The 15,072-nt window shown below is 41.6% G+C and overlaps 1 protein-coding gene across 1 annotated transcript; it reads left to right on the top strand.

Moving 5' to 3' along the window:
* Positions 1–3,083: 3,083 nt before the first annotated feature.
* LOC125389453 (G protein-coupled receptor 83-like) lies at positions 3,084–11,330 on the top strand. The gene is made up of 5 exons (XM_048418014.2): positions 3,084–3,994; positions 4,615–4,740; positions 5,807–5,940; positions 6,319–7,004; positions 7,594–11,330. The coding sequence occupies exons 1-4, from the start codon at positions 3,545–3,547 to the stop codon at positions 6,965–6,967; spliced, it is 1,359 nt and encodes a 452-aa protein (XP_048273971.1). The 5' UTR covers positions 3,084–3,544; the 3' UTR covers positions 6,968–7,004; positions 7,594–11,330.
* Positions 11,331–15,072: the final 3,742 nt, after the last annotated feature.

Here is a 15,072-nt window from a genome sequence, read left to right as displayed (position 1 = left end):
TTATTTTTGTTACCTGGAACGAACCAGAAGCATTTCCTCTCTCTATCTTATACCTAATTTGAGGACTGAAGTTTAATCGCTCTCCCGTCTCTGTCCTTTGGGTTACTCAAACCCCAGATCAAGTGCTAGTTTATCAGCAAAGCTTCCTCAGCTCACATCTTGTATTATTTGTTCCTTTATCACTAACTGTCTGCACATCGTAAGCCTGCCTCAATTAAGTATTTCCTGAGTATGGTTTCCTCTCTTTAGTGTGATGTTCAGCTTTTAAAAATAGACACTATGGTAAACTCTTCTTTTAATCCCTGATTCCTTCTTCCATTGATAGACTGGGGACAAAAACGGCTTACTGACCCCAGGAATTTCTCTGGTTACTGACTGTTGTAATCCCCTTTGCAAGGTCTCAGATAGCTGATGGATAGATATTGAAGACATGAGGGCCAAGAAGATACCATATGTACTTCAGGACTTAAAATTAGGAAAAAGAGATACAGGGGTGGTTTTGAAGAGAAATAAGCCAGATTTACAAAGACAAGTATTGTACCATGTTTGATGGCACATGCTTGTAATCCCAGAACTCAGGAGGCTGAGGCAGAAGAATCAGACGTTTAAGGTTAGCCTTGACAGCATGGCATGATACTGCTTTAAAAATCCAACAAAACAAAACAAAAAGTCAAATATCTTATTTATCAATTAGACAAAAAAGTGATAAAAGCAAAAAGGGGATTATGTGGAAAAAAAGAAGGGAGATGAGTGGGCCCCATGGAGAACAATAATGGATAATAGACAATAGTGGATAAAAATTATTTATTTGCGTGTATATCATTTTCTTACTGAACCCCAAGATTTAAACAATCAATACATGGTAATAAAAATGTATCCACGTTTTAAAACGTGTAATAATGTTAGTGTGGTGCAATACACATAATGTCTGTCTTTGTAGAATTCACTACTAGCATTGTTGTGTGGATCTTACATTTGTATGAGAGGTGAGTCTTCCCAACACTTTTCTGAGAGCTCCAGAACCTCTGGCTCAAAGAGCATGACAACTAGGTTTTAAAGAAATGAGTATTAAAAAAAGGGTGAGTATGGAATGAACATTAGACCTAAAAGGAAGTGGGGGGTAAGTAGAATCAAAATATGAAATTCTCAAAGAATTAACTATATGCAAAACAATAACACACATCGTCTTATATATAATATTATACTAACTATGTGGAAAGGGGTGGGAGGAGCTGGTAGATCAGCAGTCTTGATCCTGCCTTAGCATGTCTGGATAGCCATATCAGAACCCTGATATTTACTTTTTTGCATTTTAGTTAGATTTTAGGAGTTTCATCTTAACCCATCATCTTCATAATATCTTAAGCTCTTTGAGGTCCAGAAAGTCAGGTTAGCATTGAGTTGATGTTCCTTGACAAACTTCTCATAAAACTACTGCAAAGAGATCGGTCTAAAGTCCCTGACTTAGTGCCTTCTCTAGGATGAGTCCCTGTGACAGAATTATGATTTACTAATTCCTTCAAATGTGTTTATGTATGTGTCTCATCTCCGTGAGTCACCAAACGAAACACAAATTGTTTTTCTCTGATCTGCTACTCAGTATTAGCCCATCCTCCACTGTCTCCCCAACAGCCACAACATCCCAGGAATATTGCAACACCCTCAGATCTGCCTCAAACCTTTCTTACTTTCTTAATGTATAATCAGCAAGATGTGTTCAGTGCAAACACCCAGAAATGTGCTTATCTGCATCATGGCTCCTTTGTGATTTTTGATGGACAATGATGATGGTGATAGTTGTAAATCGATTCCTGCTTATTTCTTAATCAGTAATTATTGAAAATTTTGAGATCAGGTGTCTTCCTGTTTTCTTCCTCCAGGAGAATAGCTGTATAGTCTCTGGGCAGTAAAGGGTGGCTAGGAAGTCACGAGTCTGGCTGTAACAAACACCAGGATTTCTTAAACAGAGTACTGCTTACTGCACAGCAGAAGTATCCGAATGCCCGTTCTCATTTTTAATTTTGGTGCTTCAAGTATCCCCCCCCCCCGACCTTCTATAACCGATCTAGTCCAGTTTTTATACTCATCAATTGCTGTAGGAGCGACAGGTAAATGGCACGCTCGAAAAGACCAGAATCTCCAACCTTTTAAGGAGGTAACTTAGTTGTTCTGGTTGTGACTTTAACACCTCTGGAATGGAAATGTCGCTAAAATTTCCAAGGGAAAGGCTGGTCTGGGGTCACCAGTGCTAGAGTGTTTTCCACTGCCACCCTCAGTAACTGGGATACATCTCCCTCTCCCTGCTGTTTAGATTTTTAGCATCATTGATATGCAGAAGCTTCCCAAATCCTAAATCTTCCTGAGGGACGAACCGAACCGTTTAGAAAGCTGCCTAATCTGACACAGTCTAGCTTCCGAAAGAGTCACTTTCTGGGTGGCAGATGATAATGCCCTGTTTCCAGAGGCCAGGAGCACAGTTCCCTGGTCAGTGGCATGCAGTTTTGTGGCTAGACATAGCAGAACATCGTGTTGAGCCCACTCCCAGGTGACTCTTTCTTGCTTCTCATAAGCTAAACTTCCCTCCTGACTCGCCAGTTGTACCCTGCCTCATTCGTTCTCTCTGTGAAAGCCCCACATCTGGGCAAATCTTTCATATCGACCACTCTCCCAAAGCAGCTGACTGGCATGCTGGACCAGATGCGACTGCAGTCTCCACAGCCTCCGTTCAGTACCTGTGTCACAGCCAGCCGGTGGCTAGAGCGATGATGCAGAAAAGAAACAGAAAGCAAGGGAAAGTCAGGAGATGCTGGATTCAAATTATAGGCAGGGCGATGTTAAAAAGAAGAACCCATTAACAATAAATCCAGGTTCCCAACTGCAGGATTAGAAAAGGGAGAGCTAAGAAGAGCAGCGAAAGGAGGGGCTTGAGACAGGAGCGACAAAGACTTTGTCAGCCTCTCAGACTCCCCAGCCCAGAAGGACAGGGCGGGGGTTGAGTCGCGGCTCCCCATTGGCTCCAGCGCGGGCCCCTGGACTTCTATAAAGGGCAGCTGCAGAGAGCAGGCTCTGCACGGGCTTGGAGCTGGAGTGGCATTGCCTGACTCCGCCCTGCCCACAGCGCCAGCCGGCCTTGGACAGAAAGACTGATGACTGACTGAAGGCAACAGAGATTGGGTAGGAATAATCAATGGCAGCATGGAGGAGGATCTGTGCTTGAGGGAAGCCTGACGCCATCTCCAGTTTGGAGCAGGTGCTGTGGGCACTATCCAGGAAGAGCGTTTGCAGACAGCCTGTCCTGTGTTCAGCTGCCCAGCTCTGCGCACTTGCCCACCCTGAGCAGGTCCAGTCTTTTTTCCTGGTTCCTGGTATTTCTCCCCTCTCCCTGCTCCAGACACCTTGGAGAACACTTTATCAGCTTAGAGCTCCAGGGCACTGAATAGATTGCCTGTCTGTCTGTCCACGGCCTCAACTTGCCCTCTCCCTTCTTTGAGAGGCTCCTGGGCAAATAGGTTAGGGACCTCACGGGTCCACTAAAGGCACTGGGATGGAAGAGCCAACCACAGAAATGCCCCCAGAGGCTTTCCAGAGCCCTGGCACCATGAGCAGCTTCGGGGATGAGCTGACTCCAGAAGCCCTGAGTGTACCTAGTGGTTTTGATGACTTGATCACATCCACTACTTCCCAACTACTTCAGGCTGTGTCCAATGTCGCATCTGGTGTACTGTCCAAGATGCCAGGCCACATGGAAAACTCGGGAGACCTGGCCGACACATCAGGTCCCCTAGATGTGGAAATTGTATCCGAGGATGATCAGGTGCAGTTCTGGTTAGTGGTAGGGTACACCATAGTGGTCTTTGCCTCCATCATTGGCAACTGGGTCTTAAACCACATAATTATGAAGTACCAGAAGGTCCATACTGCCACCGGCCTCCTCGTTGTCAACATTTCTGTGACCAACATGATGCTCGCTCTTCTCAGCTCTCCCTTCACTATGGTAAGCAGGGGTCCTGAGGAGGGTAACCGGGGGAGTGGGGCAAGAACTAAAGTCAGACTTGGTACTTGCAACAATCGGTGCTGTGTGGTTAGAGGGAGGGAGAGTTAGAAAGGGCTGGCTTGGTTTGGAGAACATTTTCATAGGAAATAGAGCAAAAACTGAGAAACATTGAAAAGGGCTTGGAACTGTGTTAGGAAGACTGGCAGGATAGTTGTTGTGTTGCCGAATTAATCCCTTGCCATGCTAGAGGCTGAGAGACTGTTGGGCTGCCCAGGGAGGTAGTGGGACCTGTTGCTAGTGAGTTTTGGTCTAATGTATGAATCCAAGTTTTGTCATAAAGATTAAGTCTATTTCTCCACCTTTCAAATGTTGTGCATGAACTTGAATGTAGTTAAAAGGTTTTGTGATTTAGGGTCCCTTCATGTCTTCAAGCCGGAATGTTGTGTGGGAGAAAATGAGATGAGCGTGAGAACCGGAGTGTAAAAAATATTCCTTTGTTTATTGGGAGAATGACAGCAGCCTTTTGGTAAAACAAGGAGACTTTTATTTGTCTTGGGGCTTTTGAGAGGGATGGACACAGGGCTGAGTTCCTGTGCATCACCAAACCCTTTTTCCTACAGGTGCGCTATCTGTGTCATTCCCTGGTGTTTGGAAAGATGACCTGTCACCTCAGTCGCTTTGCCCAGTACTCATGTGCCTATGTAACTGTGATGAGTATGGCAGCTATTTCCCTGGATCGACATCGGGTATGTGCCTCCCAGATCTTGCCTAAGATATCCTCTTAGATGGATGGAGAAAAGTGAGGTCATAAGAAATCTACAAAGTTTTCTAAGTTCTTAAGTTCATATATGTAAATGCTTATGTGTAATTTGGTGATATTGAAAGATGGTGAAATACATAACGTCACCAAATTAAACCTAAAAAAATGCGACCATCTTTTCTGTGGTGCTATGGGAATAGAGATGTGGCAAAAAACACATGATACATGTTCTTTTGGGAAATATTTCCTGTTTGCTGCATTGCAGGACTGGCTAAAGGAAGCAAGAGGGCATGGATAAGTGAATGTGGATGTAGTATTAGACCTGCCTGAGAGTTTAGTAAGGCAGGTGGGAATGAAGTCTGTGAGGAAGGATTGAGGGGGAAAGTGGCTGATGGATAGAGATGAGTAAAGAGCTAGGAGAAAGATGGAAGTCAATTAAAAGGAAGAGAGGCAAGGGAGAAGAAGCTGTGGCCATTGCATAGTTAATCATTAAGGGGGGAGACAGAAAATCACTGACATGGGAAGACCAAAGGAATAAATGGAGCGTGATTAGATCCAGTTAAGAAACCTATATGAAAAAAGAGGAGAGAGAGAGTCAGGAACATAGAGCAAAGGAGAGAGGGTGGGGGTAAAGTGACTATGAAGGAATCAAGATGGGAGGGGGTGAGAGGGGAGGGGAGGGCATGAGAAAGTCCATGGAGTAAGGCAGGGAGAAAGGTAGATGAAGGAATATGTAGGATACTGTCATACCCATTGGAAGGGAAAGACAAAATCAGCCACACTACTGGCCATCTGTTTCCTTTCTCCACAGAACTGCAGACAGAGAAAGAGGAGTTTTGAAGTCAGTTCACTTGGATTCCTGATTTCTTGAAACGTAGCAGTGCTGTAATTTCATGAGCAAAATGCCACATACATGTCAAATGAACTAGTACATAAAGCACATTACCACCTACATACTACGTCTCTGCACCCTTTTATCAGAATAGCCATTTTTGACGTCTAACTTTAATTTGAGTTGTTAAGCTGGATGGGGGGGTCCTTTTTTTCCCCAGGTGATGCTATATCCTTTGAAGGCCCGGATTAGTCCCATGCAGGGCAATGTCTGCATCATTGTCATCTGGATTGTGAGCACCTGTGCTGCACTGCCACATGCTGTTTACCAGAAGCTTTACCAGGTGGAAATTGGGTAAGAGGAACATGGGATGAGAGGAATGCTATTATACTAGCAGCCCAAGACCCTGGAAGCCATAAGGAATTATTTAGCAAATAGGAGCCAGAATAACACATTTCAAAACATAGGGAGAAAAAATAAAATTCTTCTAAACTGTTATTTGTCATTATTTTCCTAAAACTCTCAAGACAGTGGGCTACAGTTTCCATCTTTGGGGCCATGGCTTTCCTATAGGTACATGAGAAGCCTGGGTCAGTTGAATCCTAGCTCTCCTGGTTTTATGCTCAATGCAGACACAACACAAACAATAAATACATCTCAACCTTAAGACCTAATGGCCTTAAGGAAAAGACTAAATCATTGGTTTTGTTTTTTTTCTCTCTCATATCCTAGAAACACAACTGAGGAAAGTGCCTGCCTCCCCAGTTTCCCATATACTTCAAAATCCACATGGAAGTACCTTGACCTAGGCACCTTTCTCGTCTTCTTTATGTTGCCTTTGCTGGTCTTGGTGGGGGTCTATGCTCATGTGGCCAAAAAGCTGTGGATCCATGATGCTGTTGATGACATCAACATCCACACTTACATCTGCCAGCGTGGGAAGAAGAAGCAGACCCTAAAGATGATGATGCTAGTGGTGTTTCTCTATGCAGCCAGTTGGCTCCCCCTTAATGTGTACCTGGTGCTGCTGTCCAGTGAAACCATCTCAAGCCACAATGGTCTCTACTTTTTCCTCCACTGGCTAGCAGTTAGCAGCTCCTGCTACAACCCCTACATCTATTGCTGGCTCAGTGATAGCTTCCGTATTGAAGTGCAGAAGGTCATCATGGAAATCCAGAAGAAGCTGCTAGATAAAATCAGCCGCCTTAGGGGAGAGCATCGCCGACTGAGCTCTGCATCTCATACCCATCCCCCTGCCCCTGAAGATGCCAATCCAGGAGTGCCCAAATTCCCACGATTCAAAGATTTTGATGAGCTGCCCAGTCCCCCTCCTTCCCCAGCAGTGGAAATCTCTTTTCTCCACGCAGTGCCTCGAGTTTAAGCTGCCCAGACCGCGACTGACTATCAAAATATCTGAGGTATGATAGGATCAAAATAATTAGAATTCATTATTGTTTTTGAGTACCACCCATATATTATGTTTGTTTACAGATAGTGCAGGCCTTAGGAGATATGTGAGCTCCTATATATTATTATTTATATTTTATTTAGATGTACACAAGACTGATTTCATTACTATGTTTCTATGGAAATGCTAGGAGACTAAGGTATCATTTCTGAAATTTCACAGGATGCTCTGGGAACTTGAAGCATCTTGTAAGTGCAGGCTCTTGGTCATATCTTCTCTTCTGTGGTAGTGAGGATAGGAAATGTTACAGATGCCCAGAAACAAATGAGGCAGTGAAGTGATTCACCCCATGTAATCAGAGTTATTTCCTCAGGTTGCTGTACAACAATTTGGTGACAGCTTCTCTCTGAATGCAAGAAAAATTGAAGTGCCCAAGTTCACACTTCAAAATCCCAAACCTCCTCCGTGTTTCTGACTATACATTTAGTTTCATACTTTGTTTCATGTAAATTTGTACTCTCTACTTTTGTCTTTCTTTTTCTGGAAAAAGAGAAGATATAATGTGCTTACTGTTGTTTTAATTATCTCCATCTCTTTAGCTTATGGACAATTTCAACTCAGCAGAAGAGAGGAGGAGGAAGAAGTGATACCTCATCCTGTCACTGCCATTCTTCTAGGGACAATGTTATTAAGGTCCTCTGGACAACATCCATGGGTTGCAAGTGTCAAGATGATACCAGGATGAGAACCGGATTTGTGCTCCTCCTCATTTTCCTCTCTTCTTCTTTGCCTCCTCCTCAGTATTCTTGTTCTCCCTCTGGTCTCTCCCCATCTCCTTCCGAGCCTTTGTCCGTTTCCTCTCCCTTGCTCCTGTTCCATCTTCTACTCAGCCTTTTCCTCTTTCACTTCAGCCTCTACTTCCATTTACTTTCTCCACTACTACCTTTCTTCTTGTTTTAAAAATCTCTTTAACAATAACAAGTTATCTGTCTGAGATATCTCCTGGTTGGTAAGGTAGGTACAGGTTTTTAGGATCAAAAACTGAGGTAATGATTCAGTTTCCAACTATTCAGCTTTCACATAGTGAAAGGATGTGGTGGTATTTGGGGTTCTGAACTTCAAGTGTTTCTGGGAAATGACCATACTTGCCATAGTAGTGTGTCCCTTTTAAGATTGAGGATAAATTGGGAGAAAGACCTAATTGAAGTTTAAACTCAGTTTCATTCCATTGTCTCTTTCTGCTTCCTTTTTATCCTTATAATTTAATCCATTGTTCCTGACCTATCATTAATACCCCAATTGTAAAAACAATGAACTTGTATTACTGAAGTACAGGTATACATATTTGGAGTAGCTTTAGGGTGAAACATGACCTTATCTTCTATTATGACCAATATAAACTGCCAACCTACCTGTGATCTTTCGGCTTCAGCTATTTTGGTGATTAGTAGTCTTTGTGAGTAGTGAGCTCTGCTTGTGTATTTTCCAACATGTAAATACTTCTGATTATCTTAAGGACAGATATATGTATTTCCTTTTTATTCATATTTGATAGAATAGATATTTCCCAGGATAATCGACTGATGGCAAGCAAAGTCAAATTTTGCTTGAGTACACTGTGAATCTTAGAAGGATTTTACCTGGCTCTGGTAGCCACCTTCTCCTGTTCAGATTCAGGAGAAATTTGGGTAAAGGGCTATTATTGTAATTTAAATGAACCTTGTGTTTTGTGCTTTAACTTAATGTTCTATCCTTCCTAAGAAAGTCCTTCCCCATCTCTGTTCTATTCTGTACATAGAATCACACTTCTTTCACTCCCCAGTAAGGCTTGGAAACTGGAATGCTCCAGGTAATTCAGCTTCAAGGTTTGCTGCTGATTTGGCTGGAAACTCGACAGACTCAGAACTTTAAACAACAGCGTTGGTAGTGTATGGATGTTTGAAGAATTGAGCAGACGAATAGTTTCAACTTCACATGAGCCTTTGTTTAGATGTTTGTCCACAGCACCTAATCTGAATTCGGCACCCAGCCAAGTCTGAGGGTGCTACAATTGTAAGAAGTTTCTGGCTGGAGGGCTCATTTGGTTGGAACATTGTGCTAAAGAGCTCTAGATCCTAGGTTCTAACCCATGTGCAGCCATTTAGCTCTGTGAGTTCGGGCATGGTGCTAAAGAACTGTGGTCACAGGGTTTCTAAACCCCATGTGTGTCTTTTTTACATAGGCTGCACCATTTACACTAGCCAATCTTTTTCTGAACAAAGGTTATCTGGAAGCTACCAGGAAGGCAGCAGCCAAACTGTTGTGTAAATAGTATTTCAAAATCTGTTTTCACTTCTGGAGACAACAGTTCCTATCCTTTACTGGCTGTGTGTTAACCATGTCACGTTACTCGAAAGACAGCACTTTTGAAATGTACAAATGAACAGAGAGTGTACCAGAAGTGGCAGACAAGAGAAACTGCTAGATTCTCCCCTTTGACAAATTCAAAGGCATGCATTACATGTTTTAAATGCCAAGAAACTGTATCTTGGTACAAATTAGGATATTTGCTGACATGCTTCAATGAGCATAAGCTCTACAAGTAGCCTGTCTGATAGTCAACCTTAACAGGACAGTTGGGAGCGGGGGAATTCCTCTATTGGCATAGATATCTGGGATGCTGGTAATCATGTTTTGGCCACTGTATATGTGGACATGCACATTATTCCTCATGTGTTTTTATCTGACAGTCTCGTTCACTGTAAATTCCCGTGTATCTTCTAAGTTAAGGTGTCTTTCCCCAGTATCACACAAGGTTCTACAAATGCATATACATATACTAGTATAAATAGATAACTACATACACATACACCAACACAGTATAGTATATTAGATCACATAAGGTGTCGCAACTTTCTTGTTTATAAAGACTCTCAACATCTCTAGACTCTGAGGCAAAGATTCACAGATGGAAACACTGATGTCATCTGGTATACATTAGGAAAGAAAGAAAATATACCTGGCATAAACAATATGAGAGTAAAAATGATGTTGTTTATTCTAATACTTCTTATTCACAGACTTCTATGTGTCTATTTCAAACTTACTTACCTTATATTAGTAATAGTAATATCATGTATGTGATTATGACCTTGTATTATAATTCTCAAAATAAGATCTTATGATAGTTATCAATAAGTGTTCATTTTCAAGATTTTACGCCGTATTGAAAAAACTAAAAACTTCTGGGGTATTCTATAAAGTTTCAACATTTTAGAGGCAGCTCAATACTAAAGGAAAGAAGAGCCTTATCTGGCTGCTCACGGTGCACATGGATGAAACGGTGTAGATTAGCCCGGCGAAATTTGCCTGACATAATATATTCAGGCCCGAGTAAAAGTGTCTGTGCTCAGATTTATGGAAATAGATTTATGTTAATTGGATTGTTGAAATGTAGCATCTGGAATGAATTCCCTGCTCTTTTGTGATGAGACCTCCTGGAAATAAAGTTTGCCAGTTTATTTTTATAGAGAGATCTTAGAAGGCAACAGGTAGAGAGATACTGTGCCTCATGGCTTTTTATTTAATAGGATTTGGTAAGTAGCAAGTCTGACTACTGTACCTGTAATTTTAGATTGGGCTGTAAATGCTTTTGTACCTGCAACGTAACTCAAAGGAAAGTCTGTTGGAGAAATACCCCAGAATAAAAATATTTAAATAAAAAAATAGAATAAAAAAAAGCATCTTTAAATTTAGAGTCTATATAGTAGTTAGTGAAATTTTATCCATTCCCTGCCTGTGCGGTTCTCCTCCCCGTGGAATGGAACTGAACTTGCTGATACCCTAATGCTTTCAGCTTTTCAGCTTTCCTCACAAGCTCTGTGGAAGTATGGAATATATCCTAGGCACGTGTACATAGGCACATCAAACACTTGCTGCTTGATTCAAACCTACCAGTGATATGGACTGTGTGGAACTGAAGCCTTCTGGGAGAAAGACTGACACTGTCTTATTCTACTCGAATGAATGAGGAATAAAGCTCCCTGAAGTGATATTGATGAATTACCCCTTCACAAAGGGAAAGAAAGAAATCTTACCATTTTACAACAGGAGAATGAACATTATTCCTACCAATATGCTTGTTACTTGTTTACCTGTAACTGTTGCTTTAAATATTATCTACTATTGTTGTTATTTCTCTCTACTCTAATTTAATGTGTGACTATGTATTCTATATCAAAGAGAGGAGGGGCCAAAGGGAAAGGGGATAGTGTGGTTACAGGGGTATGGAAATAGTAGTAGATTAGTACATATATATTTACATAAATATATTAAATAAAGCTATTCATTCAAAGCACTACTGAGCTCTTCTTGTAGATCTAATGGGAAAACGGAAAAGGATGGGGGGAGGCAGTTGGGTTGGTGGATATTTGTGATTCACAGTGGCTCATTAGCTCAAGTCAATGTTTAAACCTTTCCATGCAATCAACACATAGGCATTAAAGTATAAGGGGATGGGGTGAGGGTCTAACATAAAAGCAAATCCTTTTATGTTTTCTATGGAAAAGCTTTGGGGTGAACAAAGGTTAGAATACTCCACAGAGGGAAGATGCCTTGCTTGGTAAAGTTAAATCCAGAATTTGAGAAGTTTATTATTCCTCTAAATCAGTGGCTCTGAACATGTGGGTTGCGACCCCTTTAGGGTTAGACTGACCCTTTCATAGGAGTTGCATATCAGATATCCTGTATATAAAATATTTACATTGAGATTCACAAGAGTAGCAAAATTACAGTATGGAGTACCGATGAATATAATTATATGGTTGGGATTACCACAACAAGAGGTGCTGTCTTAAAGGGTCGCAGCATTAGGATGGTTGAGAAGCACTGCTCTAAGTATATTATTCTTGAGGCGTCGCCGCGACTCATCACACTAGCCCTTAGAGATGCTCATATAGTCTCCTGTTGGCTGAAATCCTTTAATAGTTAGTAGGCTTATGTGAAGGTCTAGCCTTTCTCAGACACATTAAAGGAGAACAACTAGAGAATAAACTCATTAGACCCCAAACCATAAACACGCTTTAACAAATGCCAAGGTCTTACTTTTTTTGGCTTCTGCCAAATTCTATTCCCACGACTATAAATTCGGTTTATTTTCTTCACATAATGACTTTTCAGATACCTGTTTGCTTTCTAATGACAGAAAGAAAGAAAGAGGAAGGGAGGGAAGGAAGGAGGGAGAGAGGGAGCGAGGGAGGGAGGGAGGGAGGAAGGGAGGGAGGACATGGATTTTTGTGGATGGGGATGTGGATGTGGATGGGGATGTGGATGGGGATGGGGATGTGGATGTGGATGGGGATGTGGAGAGGACCTGGGAGGAGTTGAGGGGGTGGGAATATAATCAGAATATTTCATATGAAAAAAATATGTTTCAGTAAAAATATTTGAGATGATAATTTTTTTAAGGTTATGTTTTATTTCAGTCCTTGTGTTTGTGTCTGTGGGTTTGTGCAGGTGAATGTAGTGCCAGGGGAGGACAGAAGAAGGTGTTGGGTAGATTTGAGTTGCCTGACATGGGTGCAGGCAAGAAAACTTGAGTCATTTGTAAGTGGAGCCAGTGTTCTTAACTGCTGAGCCATCTCTCCAATCTCCTGGTGGTTAATTTTGAATGTCTATTTCCTGAAACCCACAATCACCTGGGAAGACAACCTGAATAAGGAAATATCTAGATCAGGTTGGCCCATGGCAGATTGTCTTCCGTGTTAATAGCGGTGAGAAGAGCCACACTGAACGTGGATATTACCAGTTTACAGTCTGGGCCTGGACCTGTATAAGAGAGAAGAAAGATAGCTGAGCATTAGCAGCAAACAACAGGCAGCTTGACTGTATTTGTTTTCCTCTGCTCTTGACAGTGAATGTGCTGTGACCTGCTGTCTCAAGATTCTGCCTTTGTGACCTTCAGCAGCAATGGACTGTAACCTTGAATTTTAAGCCAAATTAACTTTTCCCTACCCCGTGTGGCTTTTTGTCAGGATATTTTATCACAGGAACAGAAATGAAACTAGAACCGATTAATAACATCGAAGTCTAAATCTAGTTCCACTTACATAGCTTTACCAATATTCCCCAATCCCTAAGCCTCTGTCTCTCTGCCTTGTTTTTACTTGAAGATTATTATTTATTTCCAGCCACTATAATAAAATACTTGATAAAATCAACTTATAAAGAAAGTACTATTTATAAAAAATAAAGCTTATAGTTTTAAATGCCTGAATATTCAAATGATATAGTGTAGATGCCAGCAAGGATCACACTACAGCTATGGGATTGAAGAGTGGATAGAAACGATTATATTTCAATCAAGGAAGTAGAGGGTGGGAGAGAAACCCATGCCTTTAACAAATAGTCTCTGGCAAGAACTACAGTTAGATCACAGGAGAGCTAACTTAAATCTTTCTAAAGACCATGATGCCAGTAGGACCTAGAAGTCTTCCATTAGGCCCTAACACTTAAGTATGCCTTTACCTGGGTCCCACTTTTTAAATACCCTGAATCCTGGGAACTCTTGGGGGTTACGCTAACCGATTTGAAACTGTCAGCATATTGAATTTTTATTTTTGTCTATAACAATACATCTGCTATTCAAGCCAAAATATTTAATATTTTTTAGGATTCTAATAACCCTACTTTCATAGTCTCCTACAATAGAGCTTCATAAACTTTTCTCACTCATGAGAACTTTCCACCTGAGAAATTTTTATACAACCTTGACTATATAGGTACACAAAAGAAACATACAAATCAGATTTTACTGATGAAAATTATGCATGTGTTTGTATTTGAACTACTTTTTTGCTGTTGCACTTTCAGAAACTTCGTTGTTACCACCCCTACCCCCCAAACCCATCATTTAGCTTGTGGGAATATGTGGGGTCACCACCTAGTTTAAGATATTCTGATTTCGACTCCAGCCAGGGAAGCAAGTAAGCTAATTTCAGATATTCACTTCTTCCTCTGCTCCTCCAAATCCCATGACCTGTCTTATTGCAGCTCTGCATTTCCTTCTCTCCCTCCCTTATCTCCAGTGGATCACACAGATCTTCTGCTTCAAACTTCCCATCCATGACTCCTCACTTTATCCCAGACTCATACTCCGACAGACATTCCCTGGGAACCCACAGGCTACTCGGGTCAGATAAGCAGGTAGCCTAAGTGTGTATCTTTACCACTCCTGCCCCTCCACCAAATCCAGTTCTCCAGTCTAGCCCCATCTCTATAGCAAACCACCTACTGCCGTTTCCCTCCTTGTTTCTGCACAGCGGGTCACACAGACTTTCTCCTCCATTCTTCCTACCTAGCCATCCTGCTATTCTAAACCTCAACTCAAACAGGGCATCCTCTGGGAACCCACATGAGAAACAAGTAGGCCAGCAAAGCAGGTAGGGAAGCTTCATATCTTTACTTTCCCTTTTCTTCTCTATATTCGATTCCTTGTCTCAACCCCAACTCTGCAGCAAATCACCTGCTGCTGCCTCCCTTCTCTCTAGATACACATTCCCAGGGGACTTAACAGATACTGGTGGAACACCCTGTTTTCCTCCATCCTGTAGACGCCATTGGCAACCACCTCCTATTCCATCCCTATTGCTAAGTTTCATATCCTAATACCTAGGAACAGATTTTACCCTGAACCCCCAGTGAATACACCTATCAGGATCCAAGAAAAATTTCATACTAGGCAACACATAGTCATCACACCTTCCTAAGAACCAGAGAAGGCAACAGAAATAAAGGAACAAAACACCCACTCAACAAAGACAAGACAATATATTACTACCTAAAATTATAATCTGCCAAAACCCAGATGCCTAGATGATAGAGTAAAGCATAATCAATAACAGCCAGTCAAAAACAAATATTTGTTTCTACTAGAATCTGGCAGACCTACTACAGTAGGCCCTGAGAATTGCAAGATAGCTGAAACACAAGAAAAAGATCTTAAAATAGTCTTTAAGAATATGGCAGAGGTCCTTAAAGAAGACATTAATAAATTCATTATAAACAAACAAACAGTGGAAGGAAATGATTGAAACGGTCAA

This window comes from Myodes glareolus, chromosome X (genome assembly GCF_982192425.1).
Source record: "Myodes glareolus chromosome X, mMyoGla1.1, whole genome shotgun sequence".
NCBI lineage: Eukaryota > Metazoa > Chordata > Mammalia > Rodentia > Cricetidae > Myodes > Myodes glareolus.
This window is presented reverse-complemented; position numbering and strand designations above follow the sequence as displayed.

Bases quoted from the DNA above. Each gene is read 5' to 3' on its own strand.
- LOC125389453 (XM_048418014.2), top strand. From the start codon at position 3,545: ATGGAAGAGCCAACCACAGAAATGCCCCCAGAGGCTTTCCAGAGCCCT. The intron at 3,995-4,614 runs GTAAGCAGGGGT...TTTTTCCTACAG, and splicing joins TCAGCTCTCCCTTCACTATG to GTGCGCTATCTGTGTCATTC. The intron at 4,741-5,806 runs GTATGTGCCTCC...TTTTTTCCCCAG, and splicing joins TTTCCCTGGATCGACATCGG to GTGATGCTATATCCTTTGAA.